The 26,450-nt window shown below is 41.8% G+C and overlaps 1 protein-coding gene across 1 annotated transcript in view; it reads right to left on the minus strand.

Moving 5' to 3' along the window:
- The window catches only part of LOC112113485 (transcriptional activator GLI3), a 251,295-nt gene that overhangs the window by 36,211 nt on the left and 188,634 nt on the right, over positions 1-26,450 (minus strand). Inside the window, exons 8-10 of the mRNA XM_024209776.2 lie at positions 8,361-8,577; positions 6,695-6,811; positions 5,030-5,170 (exon numbers count right to left, since the gene is read on the minus strand). Of these exons, the coding sequence (XP_024065544.1) occupies positions 5,030-5,170; positions 6,695-6,811; positions 8,361-8,577 (475 nt within the window). The remainder of the gene's footprint in view (positions 1-5,029; positions 5,171-6,694; positions 6,812-8,360; positions 8,578-26,450) is intronic.

Below are 26,450 nucleotides of genomic sequence, written 5' to 3' on the forward strand. Positions count from 1 at the left end.
TATGACACAGAGGTTTTATTTATACTTGTTTGTGAAGACCTGCATAACTCACTCATGTATGAGTCACACAGCCATTGCAAACTCATGCCAATAAAAGGACGTTCTTGTACGGGTCTGAACAGCGTCTAGCACAATGGAATCCCAATCCTGATTGGGCCTCCAGCTGCTGTCCCCACATAAATATTAAATTAGAATTAATATACTCACAGTAGACAACCACGTATTCTATCTTACCCTAATTTGCATGGGCACACACACTGCACACTAGGTCAGAACCTCAGAGGGGGAACATCTGCATTTGACCAACAGCATTTAATAAAAGCAATATAAAATTAAAGACGTAGGAGGAGAGTTTCAAAGGTCCAAATTAGGGCTGTCAAGCGATTAAAAAAATTAATTGCCATTAATCGTGCTGTTAAACAGCAATAGAATACCATTTATTTAAAAAAAAACAAAAAAAAAAAAACGAGGAGTCTTTGTGGCACTTTAGAGCCTATCAAATTTATTTGGGCATAAGCTTTTGTGGGCTAAACCCCCCTTCATCAGATGCATGGAGTGGAACATACTGTAAGGAGGTATAAACACACAGCATATGAAAAGATGGGAGTTGCCTTACCAGGTCGGGAGTCCACTCCATGCATCTGATGAAGTGGGTTTTAGCCCATGAAAGCTTATGCCCAAATAAATTTGTTAGGCTCTAAAGTGCCACAAGCAGGAGCGGCGCCAGGGTTTTTGGCGCCCTAGGCAGGGGTCCTTCCACGCTCCTGGTCTTCGGGGCACTTTGGCGGCGGGTCCCAGACAAGTGAAGGACCCGCTGCAGAATTGCCGCTGAAGACCCGGAGCGCGGAAGGACCCCCCGCCGCCGATTTGCCGCCAAGGGCGGCAAAATGCCGCCCCCCCCAAATCCTAGTGCCCTAGCGACCACCTAGGTTACCTAAATGGAAGCGCCGGCCCTGGCCACAAGGACTCCTCGTTGTTTTTGCTGATACAGACTAACAGGGCTACCACTCTGAAACCTGTCATTTATTTTAAATATTTTTGGATGTTTACTACATTTTCAAATATATTAAATTCAATTACAACACAGAATACAAAGTGTACAGTGCTCACTTTATATTTATTTTTGATTTCAAATATTTGCACTGTAAAAAACAAAAAAAATATTTTTCAATTCACCTCATACAAGTATGGTAGTGCAATTTCTTTATCATGAAAGTTGAACTGACAGATGTAGAATTATGTACAAAAAAACCTGCGTTCAAAAATAAAACAATGTAAAACTTTAGAACCTACAAGTCCACTCAGTCCTACTTCTTGATCAGCCAATCACTCAGACAAACAAGGTTGGTTACAATTTGCAGGAGATAATCCTGCCTGCTTCTGTTTATAATGTCACCTGAAAGTGAGAACAGGCATTCTCATGGCACTATTGTAGCTGGTGTTGAAAGATATTTATGTGCCAGATGTGCTAAAGATTCATATGTCCCTTCATGCTTCAACCACCATTCCAGAGGACATGCTTCCATGATGATGACAGGTTCTGCTCAATAACGATCCAAAGCAGAGCGGACCGACGCACGTTCATTTTCATCATCTGAGTCAGATGCCACCAGCAGAACGTTGATTTTCTTTTTTGGTGGTTCGGGTTCTGTAGTTTTCGCATCAGAATGTTGCTCTTCTAAGACTTCTGAAAGCATGCTCCGCACCTCATCCCTCTCAGATTTTGGAAGGCACTTCAGATTCTTAAACCTTGGGTCGAGTGCTGTAGCTATTTTTAGAAATCTCACATCAGTACCTTCTTTGCGTTTTGTCAAATCTGCTGTGAAAGTGTTCTTAAAACAAACATGTGCTGGGTCATCATCCGAGACTGCTATAACATGAAATATATGCAGAATGCGGGTAAAAACAGAGGAGGAGACATACAATTCTCCCCCCCAAGGAGTACAGTCACAAATTTAATTAACACATTATTTTTTTAACGAGCATTGTCAGCATGGAAACATGTCTTCTGGAATGGTGGCCAAAGCATGAAGGGGCATACGAATGTTTAGCATATCTGGCATGTAAATACCTTGCAATGCCAGCTACAAAAGTGCCATGCAAGCGACTGTTCTCACTTTCAGGTGACATTGTAAATAAGAAGCAGGCAGCACTCTCTCTCGTCAATGTAAACAAACTTGTTTGTCTTAGCGATTGGCAGAATAAGAAGTAGGACTGAGTGGACTTGTAGGCTCTAAAGTTTTACACTGTTTTGTTTTTGAGTGGAGTTATGTAACCAACAAAAATCTGCATTTGTAAGTTACACTTTCACGATAAAGAGATTGCACTTCAGTACTTGTATGAGATGAATTGAAAAATACTATTTCTTTTGTTTATCATTTTTACAGTTCATATATTTGTAATCAAAAATAATAATATAAAGTGAGCACTGTACACTGTGTATTCTGTGTTGTAATTGAAATCAATATTGAAAATGTAGAAAAACATCCAAAAATATTTAATACATTTCAATTGGTATTCTATTGTTAAAAATGTGATTAACCACGATTAATTTTTTTGAGTTAATCGTGTGAGTTAACGGCAATTACTTGACAGCCCTAGTCCAAATGCTAATTAGGTACCTAACGCCTTCAGTGGGAATTAAGCACATAAATGCAATTTGCACCTTTGAAAATCTCCTCCGGTCATTAATATTATATTGTTTTTATTAAACGCGGTTGGCCAAATTCCCAGTTGTAAGTATCGATTATATCCATTAAAGAAGTGCTTAGAACCCGCAGAGATCTAGGTCCCATTGTGCTACGTGCTGTCTGTACACATAGTAGGAGACAGTCTCTATTCCAAAGAGCTCACAATCTAAGAGAGACAAAAAGTGGGACACAGAGGCTCAGGGAGGTGAAGGGCCAGATTTTCTAAGATATTAGGCGCCTAAAAACCTTTGAAAATCTGATAGCAGATCAATACCAGAGTTGGGAATAGGCTCCCAGGTCAGTGCTCTATCCACTGGATCATGCTGACTCTGGTAGTTTGATTTGTACTGCTTTGAAGTGGCAGTTATAATTATTATTTACTATTATGGCTCTTATTATTTCATTTGTGTCGAGAGGCCCCAATCAGAATTGCATGTCCAGACACATATGAAGACACAGTCCCTGCCACAGAGAATTTTTTTCTTTGTAATGCTGTGAGGTCCCATATCAAATACTGGCATCGCTTTCAAATATAAGAGACATTCTATTTCCATGTAATTCTTGCTGCTGGCTCTTACCAGTGTAATGGGGTCCTTCTACAAATCAGATCAGTAACAATATCCACTTTTAAAATCTCACATTGCAGTGCCATTTAAAACTATAATATGTTAGCTATATGACATGCACAGCAGAGTTCAATTAGATTGTATGTCTACAATTTAAAAATTTTAACTTTCCTCTTTTTTCACTACCAAAGGCATTTTTAATCTGCCTTTCTCTTTTAGTTCTAACATTTTGGTGGAAATGATTCATCATCAACATTGGATCATTTCTAAATATTCAGAAATGTTTCCCAGGCATCCTAATACTCCAATCTTGCAATCATCAGCATATATGTAGTTTGCTGTGGCCATATAGAACCGTATTGAACTCAAGAGGGTGTTTTAGTAGCTGCAACAGTCTGTCTGCACGCAATCAATTGCAGGATTGGGGCCTAATTTTCTAAATTCAAAGTCTTTGTGTCTTCTGTTGAAACAGTCACTCTTCATTAAAACAAATATTAACCTCTGCTCAAGAATAATTCACATGGTCTCAAAAAAAAAAAAAATCCCACTACACTTGTGTAAAAATGTGGAAATATAATGTCACTGGAATAAATTTTCTTTTGAACTACTTGTCAATATTCTAATCTGTGATTCAGCAATAATTTCTGCATCACGAATTTGTTACTATTAAATATGTTTTGACGGAAAATTGCTAACGCAGCCTTAGTCATATTGGGCAATATCTTCAGCCAGTGTAGATGGGCATAGCTCCATTGACATCAATCTATCGATTTGCACCAGTCTGGCCTATGGTGCTCTAGAATGTATTAAAAAAACCCTGGAAAAATGTACATTTATCAACAGGCTTATTTTAATACTATAGGCCCGATAAAAGAATGAATTATGCATAATATACAGCACTGTATATGGTGCTTTTTCACGAAACAGCAAGGTTTTGATGCTCTGTTCTCTTTATCTGGTAATGTTGGTCTGCATCTCTATCCCCAGTCAGGGCACAGGAGGTTATTTTTTAAAAGTTCATAATTAAAATAGTTCTACTATTTGGCTATTTGATTATTTCACAGAGGTACAGTCAATAGAGTTGCCATGGGCTAGAAATAGGGGAAGAGCATGTTTGCTAAGAGAGATTCTTAAGTTTGATGGTACAATTTTTAGCCAAGTGTGCTACACAGTTGTAAACAATGCAAAGAACATTTTGTTGATGGGGTGTGTGCGTGTGTGACTAACCTTTGAACTGGAATGAATAAGGCTACAAGATTTACCTTAATTCAAGGGACTGCAGTAACCCAGTTTATACATATCCAGCCTAGTAATCCACCTCAGTGCACATACAACAGTAAATTGATACATAAAATAAACTGTAAATCCTTAGGGGGAGGGAAGAATTTCCCCTTCTCCTCTTTCTATTGTAATAATCCCTTTAGGAAAAAAAATCAAACTTGGGTAAAGGTTAATAATAATTCATGTCCAGCTTACTATTACTCAATAACTATCAAAGTCTCTAACTCAAAATAGTGTTTGCTGGCTTACAGGATCAGAGCCATTACACTCTCTATTGAAGACTTTATTGAATTTTACACTAAGCTTTAGCTGACTGAACAGGTCAAGCACTCTGGCTCACAGTTTTCTTTATTCTCAGAAACTCATAAACCCTTCTCCAGTTTGCAACGCTGTTAGCTAAGAAACTTGACTCAGCACAGGGTCAGAGAACCTGACCCCCATGAAAAAGGTCACATAGTTTTAAAACCCAGTTCCTGAATACCATTAACTTACATGCACTAGCTGTTCCTGCGTGTCAAACTCTCGTGAACAGCCTTCCCAATGGCAGTTCGTCTCATAGACCACTTCGGGCTCCTGCTTGCTTTCATCTTTGTCCCCTTCCTCCTTTACAAGGGTCATTCCTTCTGGCTGTTCCTGGGGAAAAAAATAACAAAAAACAATCCAGGTGTGAAGAGAGGCAAGAAGAAACTCTGATAAAGAGGGGGAAGAAAGATGAATTACTTCAACATTAAAGGAAAGGTACAGTAAGAAAAGCCCAATTTAGATTCATTTACTCTTGATTCAGCTCATTACCCACATTCAGATAAAACACAAAAGCCCCGAGTGGGCCTTGTAAACCAGACAGTGGAGATGGGCTATTTCTCTAAGAGCTGGCTCCCTTTTTTAACAATATATTTTCCAGAAGTATCCAGTGCAGATCATTTCTGCAGGAACCTCCTCACATGGTGCCTTGTTAAACAAACTGATAGACGAGGAAAAGAGAAAAGGCAGATCATGTCCCAAATTATTCAAACCTGCTGGCGTTCGATCTCAATGAGAGGTGGAAGAGGGTGAGGGGAAGGGTCAAAACTTCTTAAAAAAAATAACTGGGAGTCACAATGAAATAAATTAAAATAAAATCATAAAGGGCCTGCTTCTAATACTTGGATTAATTATATGGGTCGTCCCAATTGTTTCAATGGGATTATTACTGAGTGAGATATTATTCAGTATGAGTAAGGGGATCAGAATTGGGATCAAATACTATGGCTGTGCTTGCAAGCAAGATCATCAACAATCTAAAATGTACTTCAATTCTGAATCCCGTAATAGGCTCGGAATGCGAAACTTCTTCCAAAATTAGACTGATAATTTTCAGGATACTTGATGGATTCATTTGTTTTTTTCCCCACAATGTGTGTATGTGTGTGGTTGTTTTTTAATGTATAGCTTCAGTTCCTAGCAGAGCCCCATTCTCCCCAGCTTGCTATTTGCTCAGGCTAAGAGTCAGATGTCAGGAGTCTTTCTAAACATTTGTTTCAGATTATGAAGACATGCTATTTTCCACTTCAAACCCCCATGTAGGATTTAGATGGGCTTTGGTTTTGGTTTTATGGATTCAGTGAAAAGACTGAGGACCTGATTCTGATCTCACCTACCTTAGTGTAAATCAGAAGTAACTCCACTGAAGTCAGTGAGTTATGCTGGTGAAAAAGCATTGCAAATGAGATCAGAATCATATGCTGAAGCCCTGAATCTGCAAAGCACTTAAGCACATGCAAAGTCCAGTTAAAGCCAATGAGATTTAAGCATGTGCGTAACTTTAAGTATGTGCTTAAATACTCTGCTGAAGCAGGGCTTAAGTGCCTCAGGTTCACCTTTTATCACCAAATACACCACAGCAAACAGAGGATTGAAAACTCCTCTAAAGACATACACAGATGCAAGTCTCACCCCACCCCGTCCCCCAGCAAAAAATATAAAACAAACCAGGTCATAATTGTTTACATTTGATTCTGTAATCATCCCTTGGTATTATGGACTGACGCAGTGTGAATCCATGTATGCTAGGCCAAGGGCCACAAAGGGGTGGAAAGCCTTAAAACGTGCTACAGATAAGATGTGCCTTCTGTCTGGCAATGAGATGGAAGTCTGATTAATGAAACCTGCATGCTGTACCTGCATATTTCCTGCACCTGGACTGGGGAGGTCCTCATCTGGTTTTATCTTGGAACGCTTGTTGTGCATTGGATCCCCGGTGCTGCTCACTGCAGATTCACTTGTGGGTTTATTCTGCTGCAGGTGTTGTTCCCCAAAAAGACAAAATTAGACTGTGATAAATACACAGCGCTCCAAACAGAAATATGCAGCATCCGCTAAGCGACTTTATTTGGAGATGCTCCATTGTTAATTATATTGGCTATACCATTATAATATATTCAATTACATAGCATTAACTTGCAGAATAGCTGCATCATTCAAACTTGTAATGGAGCGGGGAAAAAATATAAGTGAATACACTCTGTGTAATTCATTATTATAAACCATTGCTGCTTTTGTCAGGATGGGGAAGGGTAATAAGGAGTCAATATTCCACACAATTAGGACTTCAAAAGGTGATTACCATTTTGAAATGTGAGATCACTGTGCATTAGCTGCAATCAACATGAGAAGAATGAAAGTTTACTAACAAGAAGGGCTTTATATTTTATTTTACATTTGTAGATAGAATCTCAACATTTTTCTGAGAATTATAGTGGTGGAATAAGGAGAAGATCTGAGAGCTAATACAAAACCATAGGCCCAAAAATCTTGGGAGAAACTCCTGGCTCCACTGTAGTCAATAGCAAAACTTCCACTGATATTTGTGGGGCCAGGATTTCACCTCTTGTATCTCAGGCTGTTGTCAGGGCCGGCCTTAGGGAAAATGGCCCCTGGCCCCCACTGCATCCCTCCCATTGCCACAAGCTCCCTTCTGCAGCCTCATATCCTAGGCCTTCCCTGCCCCTTGACCACGGCACCTCCCTGACCACGGTGCCCTGGGAAGTTGCTCATGTTGCCCACCCGTAAGGCTGGCCCTGGCTGTTCTGAATACTAGGACCTGCAAGTGGATCTGCTGGGTGCATCTCTGAACCTGTCTGGAGCCCCATTAAAATCAACGGGGGCGCTGCAAGGATTTGTCCAGGTAGATCCACTTGCAGGATTTAGCTTCAAGTTTTGCAGCACCCAGAACAATAAGGAACCAATCCTAGGCCATGCTAAAAACAAATAATGATTAATAACAATAACAACAGAAACCATAATGAATCCAAAACATCAGCCTGATTCACTACTGCACTACTCCAGTTATGTGTCCGTTCAACTACAATGATGAATCCAGGTCCAGTGAATCAAACTCTGCATTAATCAGCAAAAACCTTAAGTAATCAGTGGAGTTTCTCTGGATTTACACTGTGCAGCAGAGTAGAATGTCCCCCTACATCTGTATAGTCATTATATTTAGCCTGATTTGGGAATGAGCAGTTCCTATCTTTAAAATGCTGTGGCTCCTACATGCTTTCCCTCCTCCCCCATTCCTCACCTGGATTAAGTTGTCTGATTCAGGAGAGACAGTTGGGAATGAGGAGTCACTGAAACATTTATGAGGGACAGAAAGCATTCTACCAATCAGAAATCACAGATATACTCCTCTGATTTATAATAAAGGATTGCAAATGCCACTGCCACAAGAAAGTTGTTATCCAAGGTTCTCAGTGACTGTAGTGATTAATTGCTAACATGACAATGTGATTTGTTTTATTTTTTACATTAACACGGTTCAAAGGTTTCTTTTGTTTGCTCTCACCTGCGTGGACTCGGAAGGACCAGAGCTGACCTGGACAGGGTTCAGGACACTAGGGATGCCTGGGATAGGTCTCTGGGTAGGAAAAGTTGGGGCAGGATGGATGAGTGGAGGGCTGTGTCCAAAGGCCGAACCTAGGGTTTGTTGACGACTTATAATTTGCTGATGCATTTGCTGGAGGGATACCGGTGTGGGAGGGTAAGTGAAACTCAGAGCAGGACTGAAACAAAAAAAGAGATGAGGACCATTGTTGTGTTGAGTTGTACAGGTAGTTTACATTTCCAGCTATTAAAGTAGCATAGGCAAAAAGCTATCCCTTTCCCTCTCTTTCTGTTCTTCCTCCCACACCCCCAACAAATTACAAACATTGCTACTAAATCCAAAACTGGGTTAAATTGATTACTGAGAGCAAAAACAATATTATAGCAAAAGATAATGTTTCTACCTTTCCATTAAAAAGACTCTCATTTACCAACAATACACAGAAAGTGCCTGAAATAAAATTCAGGAAATCTGAAATAAGAGGCAAGCAGTTCAATAACAGCTATTTATTACAATAACAAACTTTATATAAAGAAAAAGAATGGGCGATTACATGTTTTCTAGTACTTTTATTGATAAGTGGTGCTGTATGTTCTCGTGTATGAAGCAATTCCTTTAGTCTTGGCTCATGCTATGCTCGTTCATATGTCTCCAGATCTTATTACAAGAGGAGAGAAAATCAATTGGTTAAATGTGTTTTGAACAACATGCTTGTCATATCACTCATTTGTTTGTAAAGATGGAAAGCTCAGTTCATCCAGAATGTCACCTAAAGAATTTCCATCAGTGCCGTTTGGTTACAGAAACTGATGGATTAACCTTTCCCCTCTGAAATTGGTGATCAATGTGTTTCAATGTAGAAATATTCCAATGGGAAAGCACGTCTCCCTCTTCTAGTTAAACAACACTAAATGTCTATTAAAGCCCATTATGCATGCTAATACCTGTCATCACTTCATTACCCCGCTGTATTTCCCAGACTACAGTGAGTTCTGAGGAAATTACACTGCAGTCTAAAGACCTCTCTACTAGTAGGTAGTGCCAAATCATTTTTTGGTGCCATGATTTAGAAATGAATTGTTTGGAGCTAAATCCTCTGACAAGGCCATGGGATATTCTTGCAAGCATTTGCCAATAGTTTACAATCACAAAGGCCAAACAAAACAAAACAAAACACGACAAAAAAGCGTATTCACAAAAAATGTCTTTTAATTTTTTTTCTTTCTCTTAAAAAGAATCAATTAAAAGAGCCTGGCAAATTAAAAACATTTGGGCACGTGCGTGTGTAAAAAAAAATAACTTGCAAGAATCAAGGTTTCTTGTAATGTCAAAGGTGGATTTAATGCAAATTTAAAGTCTGGAGTCTTAATTACTGTTACTGTTAAGCACATTAACTGAAAACATTGAGATAAAAATAATTCAAATCATTTCAACCATTTTCAGTAATAATTCTACAGATGGTCTGTGTTCATTAATCTGACTATACATTTTGTCTGTTTGACTACAATCCATAAAGAGACGGCTTCAATGTGATTACATTACTATTATTCCTGGAGAGAACTCTGCATTACAATAGTTTGCCCATTTAGGACAGAATATCATTAAGAATACCCTGGGAGAATTTTACCAGTCTTTGAGGAACTCTCTTTTCATTTTGCATTGTATTCTTTTAATAAAGGGAGGCAGGAACGTAGTGAAAACAGTAATTGTTCACAGCAAGAGTTAGGGAGAAATCAGTAATAATATTCAGTTATTGCAGCCCTATAGTCCCTGCCAGTGGTCCTGTAAGCAACCATGAATGATTACAGCACGACTTAGCTAAGGTAGCCACTATGGATGATTGATAGGACATTAATCAAAAGATGCATATCAGGCTCAGAATTTGTTCACAAGCTTTCTTCTAATAGCTGATTTCATGTTCACTGAGCTCTATGCCAGTTTGTTCAATTTATTCTTCAGTGTACAAGCCATTCATCAAAGAACATGATGATTTAACACCCCTTTTCCCTTTTAGTGAACACACATTACTAAGTGTAACTACACTGTTCTGTTCATTAAAAATAACATACAATTACAATGTCACACACCAGTCTGAAACAGCAGTTGTGTATCCCTACTATGCATTTATGTTTCTATAGATACTACAGATTAATCAGGTGGAGGTCCAAAGTCACACCTAGCCCAAAAACTAGGTGGTACAGTACCAAGGATGCTACCCAGTTCTTCTGGGTCAACAAATGCAATACTCAAATAATTTGAATTAAGTGCTTAGTATTTTATTGCTTGTGTGTTCTGGGAATAAATAATAATATTTACTTAATATGTACGGACACAAATGGCTTGATCCTCTTCTCACCTGCACCAGTTTAAATAAAAATTAACTTCAATGGGAGCTGCAGGTGCTCAGCACACTTGGAAATCCAGCCACTTAGGTGTTTAAATATAAATTTAGGAACCTAACTTTAGGCACCCAGGTTTGAAAACTTCAGTCACTATACGTTAGGTTCTACATGCTAAAAAAAAGTATTCTTAGTTTTAATCCACAAGATATTAATGGCTGAAATCTGTTCTCAAAAACTTATATGTTGCTGCCTTTGACACATGGTCACCTCTGACCTAGAGTGAAATTTCACCCTAAAAGAAATGGTGCATAAAAGATCTCTTACAATCAGTTCTTTTGGAAGAGCTTGCAATCCAAACAGGGATTCCCTTGATGAGGTAGTATGGCTGTTGTGATATCAGTACCTTGAGACACTGTCAGTAGAATGTCAAGGTCGGACCTTTGGATCTGGATCTTTGTGGGATAGTAAAGAAACTGCAAGACCACCACTAGCGAGCTCGACTTGCACTCAGTGCTCCTGAGCAACTTGTTCACTTATACTTATTGGAGCTCAGTGAATAACATTTGTAATATTCTCTACTTAATCCCTCCAAAGAGAGGATCACACACCTAAGTAGGACCTTCTTTTAGCCAACCATTACCAGGTTCCACTCCCCATTTCACATAAATGAAAACAACACAAACATTGTATCTAACTTCCAACTTTAAGATGCCTTTTAAACTAATGGACACTGCTCCAAATCTGGAAAGATTCCCAATGGTTTGTTGCATGCAGTCAGACAGTGCTACTACATTTTATATTGGTGTTCCCCAATATAATAATATTAAAAATAATACCACCTAGCTCTTATATAGCACTTTTCATCAGTGGATCTCATTATGGAAATGGGCGCTTTAAAAAGGAAACAGTAGATGTGTTGTATACTTTTTTCTCCCAAGTACAATTCAAAGATGGCCCTAGCTGACACCCACCAGTAAGATGAATGAAAATGATAAACCCTAGCCTACAGAGATGTTCTCTTTCTTCGCATCTGCTTTGACTAACCCACACAAATTATCAAAGAGAAGGCTTTATTCCTACATCCATGTAACTGTAAAATATCCAGCATGAATAATGCAAATGACTTACAATGGCCACCATGTTGTCCATAAGGCCCCCTGTATTCACCCCACTTTCTTCAAATAGAGGGCATGACTTGTTGACTTAACTCTTTCACGGCAATATACCTAAACTTGGCATTTCAAAGTTGTTTGCCAGATTGCAAGTTGGACAGCCAACTAGCAGAATGGCAGACAAAACAGACTCTTTTCCCATCTTCGTAGCAAGTGGTGTTCATTGGAAGGTAGCAATAGCATAAGAAGCTCTAAAAAAAAAAAACTCAGCAGGGGAGTGAGGCTAGAAAGAGGAAGAATCCTTGTCTCTGTATTTTCTCCCTTTTATTCAGGACCCTACTGCAAGAACTAAGAATAAGATATCATGATTTTCATGTGCTGCCTGACAACACATATTCCACCCAGTGGTAGAAGAACACAAAAGATGGGCCCCAGTGCAGGTTTTTATTGTGGACTTTCTCCCTGAAGTTTGAATTATACACATCAAACATGGCGATTCAACTGTTCAGGACTTCATAACATTTCATTCTCAAAATGTTAAACTGTTTCACATAAGCTACGAGACTATAAAACACTAAGTTTTCTACTCACATATTTGCCCCCCTCCATAAGGGTCCAGCAGGAGAGCGGGGGTATCAGAGCTAAAATTCCAGACTCTCCAGCCACATATGAACAACTGGGGGGGAGGGATCGTAAGCCAAGACCCCCTCCCCGCCAAAACACACACACATACAAACACACAGCCCCTGGGTAAGAGTGGGGGGGGGGGGAAATTGGAGGCCAGGAAGTGAAGTGTGGAGATGGGGGAGGCAGGGGGGTTTGGTGAGGAAGGAGTTGGGAGTTCTGGGAAGGAACTGGTGGGCAGAAGGGTGTAGGGATTCACTGGAGGAATGATATAAGGACAGAGGAGTCTGGGGGATGGGGCAGAAATCTGAAGTCCCCAAAAACAAAGAGCCCAGACAGACAGCCCATGAGGGGCAGAGGGTAAAGTGGGGGTCTGGGAGAAGGGGTTGGGGACAGAAGGGGCTGGGGATGCGTGGCTGGCGTGAGAAAGCTGGAATCACACAGCTGTGGGGAAGGGTAAATCGGAGAGGAGCTGGAGGGAGCAGGACAGGAAGTATGAAAGATGTGGTGTCGCCAGGCTATAAGGTGGGGATACATCAAGGGGTGGTACTTACGAGAGTACGTGATACCAACTACTCTCTTCTAGCTCCTATCCCACAGGGCTGGCTGGGCTTGGCTTCCCGCTCAGGGCATCACAACCTGGCTGGCTGGGCCAAATCTGTGGGAATGGTGTTGCATGGAGTCACCCCCTGGGTACACGGGGTCACAATACCACTCAGATTTGGCCTGGCCAGCCCCCCATCATCAGGATGGAGGGGCAGCTGGGCCAAACCTGAGCAGCACTGCAACCATGTGCACCAAATTGCAACACCCAGAGAGAAGAACTGAACCCTTTTGCGCATTCTGGTAACCCTAGTTTGGGTCGTAACCCATGGGTTCAGAAACCCTGCTCTAAGCTGAGTGGACCCCTGTGCACCTGCACCAGCTATTTCTCTACCAGTGATTCCACTCCCTCAGTCTCCAAAATTCAGGCATCTCAGACTGAAACAACCAGTAGTTAATGAGGCAGCATAGGAAGAAGGGGTATCAATTAGTTAGTAGATCTCAGTGGAACTACTCAAAAATGGCAACCTCTGTAGAGCCATGAAGTTGACATCCTAACTAGCTCAGACTCCTGCCTCAGAACAATTCTCTCCAACTGTTTCTGAAGACCACTTTATAGACAAGATGACCTGGCTGCGCTCAAGGTCGCCTTTACATAAGATGCTGTCATCAGGAGGGTTTGGCTGATCTTTATGATTTAAAAAAGGGTGGGATGGAAGCAGAAAGGATGAGAGGGATCTTAGAGAACAGAGAGTAGCAGCTCTTTTGCCGCTTTTGAGAAATCACTTAGACTGCTGAACAATACAGTTGATGGTGAAGTCAAAAAAAATCTGGATACACAAAATTGCTAATGCTGAATGAGAATCTGGAATGGATTTCCTGAATCTTAATTAGCATGTTGCAAGTTTAACAAGTCCAGTAATCCAGCCTCTCATTGCTTTCTCTTATTGCAGGGGGATCAAGGCAAGGCTACTAACTTTGTTCCTGTTGTCCTTTCAAAACAACACCCTCCAAATCATCTGGTTCATCTCATCTGTCCCTACCAGGCGCCAAGACAAAATGTTTGCATGGTTGAAAGACCTCACACCAAGCTCATACTTTTTCATTATGGTGCTTTTGTTCTCAAGGAACTCTCTCAGTGAAGGCCGTGTGTAGCACGTTTTGATGCAGAAGCCCTACACTCTCCTGCCTAAAAAAAAAATCACTCAATTACTAGAGTTGTCTTCCACCTCCCCTTTCATCACCCTTTTCTTCCTGGTTGCTTAGTGTCTGCAAAGTCTTCTTAAAGACTGCTGTGATTTTTCATAAGGTTTGTCCTCTCTCTCTTGTAATTCCACATCATGTAATATATTGTGTGTGTTTTTAAAGCATTTCCTTTGGTAATAATCCACAAGGCACTAAAGCAGTGGTCCCCAAACAGTGGGGCATGCCCCCCTAGGGGGTGCAGAGGAATGTCTGGGGGGCCATGCAGCAGGGCATGGGCCAGCCTCGACGGGAGATGGGAGGAGTGCCACCCAGCCATGCTCTGCCCCCAACACAGCTCCGGCCCCAGCCCAGCTCTGCCTCTAGGCACACCTTCTCCCTCATCCCCAGTTCAGCCCCCAGCTCCGCTTTCAGCCAAAACTCCCCTGCTGAGCCAACTGTGCAGTAATGGAGGGGGGTTGCGGACAGATTCCATTACTGGTCGGGGGGGAGGGGATGGGACAGGAAAAGTTTGGGCACCACTGCACTGACTAAAAGTCCTGCTTGAGGTAATAACAACAGTACTTTACACTTACATAGCACTTTCCATGTTCAAAGCATTGTACAAATATTGACTACATCTAGCTGCATAACCCTAGTGCACATAGGCCGGGAGCAACAGGGAACTTTTGAAAAACAAATCCCAAGAATATACTCCAGGGGCAAGCTTGTGGCTGGTCTATGGGGCTGTGCAAGAGCGAAGAGGGTGCAAAGAGCTCTCATTCCTGCTCAGTGGACAACCACAGTCCCAGGTCCAGGTACTCCCTTACCTAAGGACCTAATACCAGCCATGTCACTATACACCCTAGTGTAGATGGGCAGTGATGGGGCCATGCCTTAGTCTTTCAGCCAGCAGACTGAAGGCAGCATGTAGAGGAGCTCACAGTCATTCAGAGACGTTGTAATCAAGGCCATGTACTTTCCCAGTGCCCTCTAAGACAATCTGGCTGTCTCAGATAGAATGACTCGGCGAGCTGTCTCCGGGGCAGAGTCCTTCTCATCCCCAATGACCCAGGCTGTGACTTAACCTTTTATATCTATGTTGATACTGTGTACTTTATTACATAGAAACCTTGTGAATAGAAACCAAGGCAAGAGTAGAATCTGATCAGATAGTGAAGAAGAAGCATGGATACCGCTCATGCAACAGGCCTCAATGAAGTTTTAGTAAATGTTAACTGACCCATTACCCCTATTAAATGGGGAATGCCTTTAATGGCTGGTTAAATTAGAGTACTTGGAAATTGAATTTTAGTGGATCCTGAACATTCAGCCACAACTTGTGCATTCAGATGCTGATATCACAGATTACCTACGTAGAGTATACATGCTGTAATTTGGGTTCCCTATAGACCAGGGGTAGGCAACCTATGGCACGGGTGCCAAAGGTGGCACGCGAACTGATTTTCAGTGGCACTCACACTGCCTGGTTCCTGGCCACCAGTCCAGGGGGCTCTGCATTTTAAATTAATTTTAAATGAAGCTTCTTAAACATTTTGAAACCTTATTTACTTTACATACAACCATAGTTTAGTTATATATTATAGACTTATAGAAAGAGACCTTCTAAAAATGTTAAAATGTATGACTGGCACGCGAAACCTTAAATTAGAGTGAATAAACGAAGACTTGGCACACCACTTCTGAAGGGTTGCCGACCCCTGCTATAGACAATGGTGGGCAACCTGTGGCCCATCAGGATAATCTGCTGGCGGGCCGCAAGACAGTATTTACATTGACTGTCTGCAGGCATGGCTGCCTGCATCTCCCAGTGGCTGCGGTTCGCCGTTCTTATCCATTGGGAGCTGCGGGAAGCAGCGCGGGTCACAGGGACGTGCTGCGGCCACTGGGAGTTGCGGGTGGCCGTGCCTGCGGACGGTCAATGTGAACACTGTCTCTCAGCCCACCAGAGGATTACCCTGACAGGCCACAGGTTGCCCATCACTGCTATAGACCATGTGTGATGGGATTACACTGTATACACACACACACACACACACACACACACACACACACATATATACATAGGCAATTGGTGTCTTTTAGTAAATGCTGTGTACCAACTTAAGTGAGAAAAAATCTAATGAAAATGATGGACACATTTTATGAGTTAGCCCCACAGTGTTCTTTAAAACTGTTTTTAAAATTGCTGTGCATGGGTCGTGTTGGATTACTCCATGCTAACATTACCAATGTTACTGGGTATAATTCAATGTAACCTGACTCACTGCTGCACGGTGTATAAGAAATGTGTTATTGCTATTTTATGACTGTTTAAAACAGGCAAAAAGGGACAGGACGGTTTGAAAATGAAAAGGATAGCAAAATCTGAGCCAGTTTTTCCAGCTTTGAGAGTGTTAAACATCTACCGCCAAAGAGCTAAGGTACCTGTTCTCCAAGACTGAACAAGTAGCTAAATACAGATTATACAGACAATAAGAAATAAAATAAAAATCTCACAAGTGAAAAAAGAAGGCTCCTGTTACTATAGACCCTGCAGAGTGGTTGGGTCAGCCAATCCTTGCATGCATGCATCAAGGGAAAAGTTAAAAAATATGACTTAAGTCTGCAGAACATTTTAATCTTTTCACAGATTTAATCACTTTTAATTCTAAAATTTATCAATTGTGGCAGACCTAAAAGTATTGGTGTAAAAAAGTCTCCTAAAAGTAGTTATTTCTGAGAGCTAGAAATTCAAAACTATTCAAAACCAATGACTGTTTTCAAAAGTGACTAATGATTTTGGGTGCCTTGATTTTTAGGCAATCTTGGCGATAATAAATAGCATTCACATAAATATGAATAAAGCACAGGTCTCTTTCTTCACAGTGCATGGTAAAGAAGAGAAAATATATACCACTGGATGCAGGGTTATTCCTATTTTGGTTGTAGAATTCATATTTAATATTTTTCTAAAATTCTGTGAGAGAGGGAAAAGAAAAGAAAGGAAAGAAAAAGATGAATGTCTGTACAGTAAAATCAAGGGGAAACTATGTAGAGTTTGTCTTTTTTCTATTGACCTTTTTTGGGGGGGTGGTTGTGGAAGGGTTAGAAAACTCTGTAGTAACTGTACTTTAACTTGCAATGATATTTCAAATCTAATGACAAAAAAAATCTCAGTGACATTTATTTTTCAATATTCTTTCTTTCTTTCCCCCTCTCTAAAGTTTCAAACACCCTGCACTGGAGGTAAAACAGGGCAATGAACTACATTGCAATTACATGAGCACATCAAATTTTAAGGAACTGACTTCAAGAAGAAGAAAAACAGACATTATAATCAAAACCAAACTTTGTGGCTACTTTGTGGCTGTCCTATTAACAAGGTTATCCAGTTTCTAGACACAGCTGTGGATTTTGCCACAAAACAGCTGTGACTCAAAGTTAGGAAAATTCTTTCCTTTTTTATATACGTTGTTTATGTACATATAGATAGACAGAGAGATATACTTATCGTTGGACCGCAATTTGACAAAGATCATGGTGTACACCCAAAACCTTTATAAAACAGACAGCTGGTTGACTTCTCCAAGGTCAGCCATCTTAGCAGGACTTATTTACATAAAAGCTTGCAGTACAGCCATAAGTCTATGCATATATATGTTCTGCTGAGCTTGCCAGTCGTGGGGAAGCTGGCTGCTTCTCTCTCTAAGCTCTACTCCTTTAGAATGCCTAAAGTTTGTACAGAACAGCTTCCATCCAGTAGTTTTAGTTATTTTAAAAATAATAAATTGCATAGCATTAGGACTGGCAATATTATACCATGGATGGGTGTGGTACTGATAAAGCTACATATTTTGTCACACTATCTTCTACTGTTGCATAAAGACCCGAGGCCAATGAAACTGAGGTAGGCAGGATTCAGTGAACAAACAAAGTAGAGCTGCCAGCATCTTGGGTGAAACCCTGGCTCCATTAGAGTCAACAGAAACTTTGCCATTAACTTCAGAGGAGCCAAGGTTTCATCCCTCATTTTGATCTGGATATAGTCTTTTTACGCATTGTTAAGGGATCTTGATACAATTGCAACTGAATACTCTTCGTGCCTTAGGAATGAACTGAGGCAATGATTCAGAAAAGCATCCCTCTGACAGCACCGAAGCACATGCTTTAGTGCTGTTGTGAATAGGGATGGATTTAAGCATGTGCTTCAGTGCTTTCCTGAATCAGTGACCTAGTAATTCAGAAGATGCATGTACAGATGTGCAACTGGCTTAGCTAAATCTTAATAATTTAAAACTGGTGATCAATGTTTTTAATTTCTCAAATGCCTGCTTATGTTTGTTTTCCTAAAGCCAAGGAATGCACTGCAATTCCTTTTAGGGTTTATTGACCACAGGCTGATTTGGAATTAACCTTACCGAATGGTTTTTCATCCGCATAGATCTCTCTAGTTTGGGAAATCCAACTATGGCTTTTATTTATCTGACTCAACGATTAAACCATGTTTGTGTCTAATACAGATAACTTTTATACGGTGGTTTTTTTTTTTTTTTTTGCTTTTTAAAGTTCAGTGTCAGATGTTTCTTTCTCTCAGCAACACCTCCTAAGGATTTCGTTGCGTTCTTCAAGGTCTCTAGACCAAATTAAATCATCAGCCATTACATTGTTCTGCTGGGTGCTGGGTAAAACCTCATTGAAGCTGGTATGCATAATAGTTGCCCTTCATTCAATATAAATGTAAAGATATGTCTACACTATGGAGACTATAGTGGTATAGCTACATCGTCACTGGCATAGCTCCATTGAGGTCAGTGGAAGTACATTGATTTACATAAGCTGACCAGGAGCGGTGCCAGGGTTTTTGCTGCCCTAGGCGGCAGCGCTCCTCCTCTGAGCATTTGGCGGCGGGGGTCCTTCCGCTCCGCGTCTTCAGGGCACTTCGGCGGCGGGTCCCGGAGCGAGTGAAGGACCCGCCGCCAAATTTCCGCTGAGGACAGCAAAATGCCGCCCCCCAAATCCTGCCGCCCTAGGAAACCGCCTAGGGTCGCCTAGTGGAAGCGCCGGCCCTGAAGCTGACACTCTGGCTCTTCATAATTTGTTTCTCTTAATGTGGTATTCTTGTTCCAGGAATTTTATAGAAAGTTCAACTAGGCTTTGTAAGACAGCAGAAAAAATTTCTAGTATTTTGTCTTAGTTCTTTACCTGTAGTTCAGTGACATTTATAGCAAACACCTTTTAAACTAAGTTCATGGCTAAGCAGGTTTTTAGTCCTAAAACAGGTGGCATACATCTATTAAATACATAGGAAATCTTATTTGATACTATATATATATTTTAATAGTTATTTAATCTTAACACTGATATTTTATGTTCTGAATATGAAACAAGCTTTGTATTAGATTCCTTAGCTACACTATTATAATTTTTTCTTGGAAAAAAACATTATATTATGCTCTACTACCTAGTTTAAAGGCTATAACTCTGCCAATAACATTTGCCAAATTAGCCTATCTGAAGTCATTTGCTCTGCAGCGACTATAACTACAAAGAGATCCGATATGTATGTATGAACACACATGCCCACACACACACACTCACTTGATATCCTTTCCCCACCCTTAGTTTGCTGCTTTATTTAGAGGCAGAGACCATGTTGTTTTGTGTGTGTGGAAAACATCTACCACCTTCCATGCAAAACACGGATAATCCCCAAAACAATCTAACTGAACCTTATTATTCTGTAAAATATAGATTTCATAAGAGGAGACTACAGATAGAAATCCACTTTAATAGGGCTAGGATTAGACTCAACTTCCAACATTACATTAACATTTGATTTCTGTTCCTATTGTAATTCTCCACTTCTCCACTCCACTGCCATTTATAATTGTGCTAAGGGGGTATAAAATGCAGCTAGTCTGATCTGGTAGTGCTTTACACCCACTTTGCTCAGGTTACATGGTAAAAGGCAGTGGAGAAGAAGACCCTGCATGCTTAAGTGTGTAATGAACATGTACTCTCAACAGGGTGTTTTTCAGTGGAATTGTCTCAGGTCTGAAGTTGGCTTAACGGAGTTGCATGGATGAAAGTGAATGTCGAATTGGACCCATTGTCCACACATTATTTCTCTGCATATTAAGAGAGTTTAAATCCATAAATGAATACTAAAAGTGGCTGTTATCTTATTTAAAGCAGCACAAAATACACATGTATCTATGAGTCATCTGTTTCTTTTCTGTGCCCCTAGATCTTGAAAATGACTATACTGGTTTAAACTAAACCTTTTATTTACAATATATTACACACTACTAGCCAGAGACCTTACAGCCCAAAGTGAGTTTTGATGTCTGACTTGTAAAGATCTAAAAATAAAGATGAATAATAATATGGCAAAACACCTTTAAAGCGTGTAGAGTTAACAACGTCTCTTACCTGGTGTGTGAGTGTGTCTTTCTACCTATGCAAACAGTAAGATCTGTGCAACCTCCTGCATTAAGGGATTCCTGTCAAAGTATTCCAAACATACTGTGTTCCACTTGTTCATTTCCAAACATATTCTAGAATTCTGTCCGGCCTTTTATCAGCTCCAGTAAGCAACATATTTTTTTTTCAGATGTGATGATGCATAAGGAACGAGACATAGAATATAGATAATATTATAATGCCATCAATAGTAGGGCCTCCTCTGGAATTCTGTGTGAAGTACTGGTCACCCCATTTCCAAACGGATATTGTAGAACAACAGGGATTTCAGAGAAATCCAACAAGAATGATCAAGGGCCTGGGAAAACTCTCATAAGAGAGATTGAAAATAATCTTTACTTTACAAAAGAGACAAATAAGAGGAGGTGAGATAAAAGTATATAAAATAATTACATGGAGAAGGTAGACTAGGAACCTCTGTTCTCCGTGTCTCATAACACAGGAGCGGAGGAAACACTTCTTTCACTCAGTACATAAATAGCCTGTGGATCTCACCACTGCAGGATGTTGTTGAGGCCAAGAACTTAGCAGGATTCAAAGAGAGATTGGATGTTTATGAGGATAACATGAATATCCAGTGTTATAATATTTAATGCTAAAAATAATTTTAAAAGGGATATAATATCTCATGCTTCATGATGTTCACCCACCTCTAACTATGAGGGATTTGGGAACTTCATTGAGGACAGATTATCCTCTGAGATGGCCTCACTTTCGGTCCACGTTACTCTCATTTGCATCATCTCTCTTCGGTCTCCCCTTTCCTGTTGATTTGTGTCCCTTTTTATGTGTGTAGAGGGAAACTGATCTTCGGCATCCAGGTCTTTCCCCATGTGCCGGCCAAAGGGAAACTAATATGTGATCATATGAATTTAATCAATTTCCCATTGCAGTTGTTTCTCTCTCTCTATATATATATACATACACATATATAATTCTAGTCAGTTTCCCTCTTCCAGTGTTTTACACAAGGAGCTTAAATGCAAAGGGAAAATTATTAGGAATCTATTCAGTTGTGCCTTGTAGAAGCACAAGCCCTACCCTCCACTGCTACAGCTCATTCCCCCTCTGCCCCCCAACCCCTTCTCCTACTGCTCAAACTTACACTACAGTTCAGCTTGCCTTTTCCCCCACTACTTATATCTTCTCCAAGGATGTTCAGCTTCACTTCAGCCTAGCAGCAAAGTGATATTAACCAGATCATGCAAACTCTGGCTATAATTAACCAGATCTTGTTAATTTCACTTTTCTGCTCCAATCACATATACAACTGAGGGGCAGAGGAGCAGATCCTGGGGGAAAAGAGCTGCTGTGTTTTCTCAGCTCCTTGCAATCATTGGAAAAGATCCCAGAGGACTCCTGAACAAATACAAAAATCAATTTTAAGGTTGGTTATGTGGCCAAATTCCGCCCTCAGTTAAACTTGTTAGATGCAGAGTAACTCCGTCATGGTCAGTGGAGCTACTCCTGATTGAAGCAAGTGCAACTGAGAGGAGGGTTTGACCCAGATGCTGAAGAGTGACTTGGCAAAAATGGTACCATAAGAATGGCCATACTGGATCACACCAATGGTCCCTCTAGCCCAGTATCCTGTCTTCTGACAGTGGCCAGTACCAGATGCTTCAGAGGGAGTGAACACAACAGGGCAATTTGTTGAGTGATCCATCCCCTGTAGCACAGACCTAGCTTCTAGCAGTCAGAGGTTTAGGGACACCCAGGGCATAGGGTTGCATCCCTGACCATCTTGGCTAGTAACTACTGATGGACCTATCCTCCATGAACTTATCTAATTCTTTTTTTAACTTTTGGCCTTCACAACACCCCTTGGCAATGAGTTAAACAGGTTGACTGTGTGTTGTCTGAAGTAGTACTTCCTTACACTTGTTTTAAATCTACCGCATATGGATTTTATTTGATGACCCTTGGTGCCATAAGGATGCTAGGGGCTCTGTGCTAACAGTGATTTCTGGATGCTAAAAAAGCAATGTTCTAACATTTTAGGCTTATTAAATACCCCATAACCTTTTGGAAAAGAGTAGAGTTGGCAACCTTAATGTCATGGGAAGTGACTACCACCTCCAAGCCCATCCTACTAGGCCACACTGCCTCTCAGCAAGAAGTGTTACAGCAGTTCAACATCTAATAATTGTTCAAGTAGTAGATACTACATATAAGTGCATCCCGACAAATGATTTATAGTAGGGGTACTGCATTGCATGACTGAGGAAGGTAACCAAATAAAGGATTATCCTCATTGGATGTTGTTTCATTTGGCTCCTTTGTGCATAATTCTTTCCAGCTGCAATGTAAAACAGGCATTTTCAAATTTACAAAGTAGCAGTTCTAGCTGGTGAGCTAAAGGAGAATCTCCATTAGCTATCAACAATAGCAATAGCAACATCTTCTTTCAAGTGTGCAGCTAGTACACAGGATAGAGTATTACATTGCCAGCTGACAATGACAAGACAAGCCATAACCTATGCTTATTGTGCTAAAATATTATTTATTTTTTGTACTGCAGTAGCATCTAGTATCCCCATAATATGGACTTCATTGAGCTAGGCACTGCAGACCAAACACAGACCAAAAAGATGGGGCTTTTTTCATTGTTATTTCATCTCCAACCTCCCAATCTCCCCCTCACCCCCCCACACACAGTTTGTTTCGTCTACATGTAACCTACAATGTAAGTTCTTTAGGGAAGCACATGTACTTTTAAATGCTTGTGCAGTGTCTAGCACAGTGGGGCCTGGTTCTGCATTGGAACCCTAAGGCACTGTCTTAATACAAACCGTGCATGAATGCGCATGCGCGCACACACACACAAACACACGCACACACACCAATATCAAAAGAATGTTAAGGTTGCAAAGTCAAGCACTCAAAAGTTAAGAAACGACAGAATTAAGGTTGTCTATGTAACCTTCATTCAGCCCCTTGTATGCATGCACTGTGATACAGTCATTAATAACATGAATACATACTATAAAAAGCGACAAAGAGTCCTGTGGCACCTTATAGACTAACAGAGGTATTGGATGCATTTGACAAAGTGGGTATTCACCCACGAAAGCTTATGCTCCAATATGTCTGTTAGTCTATAACAGGGGTCTCAAACTCGAATCACCAGGAGGGCCACATGAGGACTCGTACATTGGCCCGAGGGCCGCATCACCCGCCTCCCGCTGTCCCTGTCCCTGCCCCCCCACTCCACCTCCGCCCCTGCCTGCGGGGTGAGCAGGGGGCTCAGGGCAGGGGGTTGGGGTGCAGGAGGGGTGTGGGGTGCAACAAGGGGCTCAGGGCAGGGCGTTGGGGTGCAGGAGGGAGTGTGGTGTGTGGCAGGAGTTTGGGGTGCAGCAGGGGGCTCAGGGCAGGGGGTTGGGGTGCAGGAGGGAGTGCGGGGTGCAGCAATGGGCTCAGAGCAGGGGGTTGGGGTGCAGGAGGGAGTGCAGGGTGTGGCAGGAGGTTGGGGTACAGGCAGGAGGCTCAGGGCAGGGAGTTGGGGTGTAGGGTGCAGGAGGGGTTCGGGTTCTGGCCCGGCGCCGGTTACCTGGAGCGGCTCCGGGGTGGCAGGGGCATGCATCAGGGCCAGGGTAGGCTCCCTGCCGGCCCCGGCCCCGTGCTGCTCCGCTCCAGGAAGAGGCGGGCACCGCTTCCCTGCGGCCCCGGGGGGAGGGGGAGCAGAGAGCTCCCTGCGCTGCTCTTGCCTATGGGTACCTCCCCCGAAGCTCCCATTGGCCACGGTTCCCCGTTCCCGGCCAATGGGAGCTTCAGGGGAGGTAACCACAGGCAACAGCAGCACACGGAGCTCTCTGCGCCCCCCTCTCTCCGGGGCCACAGGGACACGGTGTCTGCGGCTTCCCGGAGCAGCGCAGGGCCCTCAACACCATGTGGTTGGCAAATCCGCAGGCCAGATCCAAAGCCCTGAGGGGCCGGATCCGGCTGGGGGGGGACAGGACGCGGCACGCTGGGGAGGGGACGGGGGGGCAGCGGGGAGCTTGGCGGGCCGTAGGGAAGAACCCCGCGGGCCACATGCTTGAGACCCCTGGTCTATAAGGTGCCACAGGACTCTTTGTTGCTTTTTACAGATCCAGACTAACATGGCTACCCCTCTGATACATGAACACATACTGTTTTTTCCACAGGACCCCTACCTCATTCAACGCACAGGATGGACAGTGCTCACTTAATGACTAGTTATTCAATATTTAGTTCAGTGTGTGATCCCAAGCTTCATTTAGTGCACATTATTCACTGGACACAGAAGTAGTAATTTCCTCATCAGTTTTTCTATGGTGCGCATCACTATAGTATCTGATTTGTTCACAAATGTTAATTAAATTATGTTCTCTCTCTCTCTCTCTCTCTCTCACACACACACCCATGAGATGAGGAGGTGATATTATCTGCCTTTTATATGTGGAAAACTGAGGCAGAGAGATTAAGGTCAAAATTGTCCACTAATTTTGTGTGCCCAATTTCAAACACTTAGGGCCTGATATTTCAGAGTACTTAGCATTATAAAGAAATTTCTATGTTCAAATCACAGCTCCCATTGAGTTCCGTTGAAGCTGTGAGTGCTCAGCACTTCTGGAAATCAAACCCCAGGGTCTCAAGTCAGGCACCCAGAAAATGAGGACCACACAGTTAAAGGCCACCTGTGAAAAGTCTGCTTTAAGTGAGTTGCCAAGCATCACACAGGAGCTCTGTGGCATAGACACAAATAGAATCCAATTATCCAAAGCAGAATTAAACTGCCTTATCCATGAAGCCATCCTTTCTATTCCTGCAGTCCCCTGCTTCATTCACTACACACCTTCCAACTTCTGTAACAAATGAGGCAGGGGTCGTTCAGACAACAGTCTCCTTCACTTCACAACCCTGATGCATCCTCTGAATAGGTTTAATCCTGTGCACTGAATGAGGCAGGGGTCGTGTGGAAAAAACAGTATGTGATCATGTAATTAAAGATTTGTGTCGTAAATACAAAGGGAGGCTTAATTCTGGCATTTGCTAATTTTGAGTGTTTTATTGTGCAACCTTAATGTTCTATTCATGTAGATTTTTTAAATGTAATTTCTTAGGTATTTTAAAGAGCAAACTACTTCTTTGTCCCAATGTACTCCCTTCAACACTGCCCCCCACCCCCCCAGTCTGGCTCCTGTCCTCTTGCATTCAAGTCAGGCTGCTTCTTTCGCCAAGATGCCTGGGAACCTGCAAAGTGAATACTGAGAGCAATGGAGAGACAAGGTTCCTGCTACGAGTGATGCCCAGCACCACAGCAGCCCACAGAAGCAGTTACAGGGAAAGGCCTGATAAACCTCTATGTCCCTAGGCTGTAGCATATTCAGTACAGATGGAACCTTTGCAGAATTAAGCAGCTAAACTCTAACAAGTCTCCACTGAGCATATATGGACTGAGAGTTTTAAAAGGCTTATAACTTGGCTAAATTTGGTCAGATTGATTCAGGAACAGCAAAAGGCACATCCCTGGCATGGGGGCAACCACCCAGACAAATTTCAAGCACTTGTTCCAAAGCATGAAGGTGCTAGACCTGCTCAATTCTTGGAAATGGCTGGATTTTTGCTGACGCTTTTTCAGAAAAATGTAGCCTCATGCAGACAACCAGCATTAAAGGTTTCATCCTGAAAGGTTTAAGATTGGCAAAGTTATAAGCAACTGAAAACAGGGTCTTATCATGAGAACCTTTGGCAAACCTTCACTAAAGGTGGCACCACCAGCTTTGCTTGTAATAATAATG

This window comes from Terrapene carolina, unplaced genomic scaffold (assembly GCF_002925995.2).
Source record: "Terrapene carolina triunguis isolate 2854851 unplaced genomic scaffold, T_m_triunguis-2.0 Scaffold179, whole genome shotgun sequence".
Taxonomy (NCBI): Eukaryota; Metazoa; Chordata; order Testudines; family Emydidae; genus Terrapene; species Terrapene triunguis.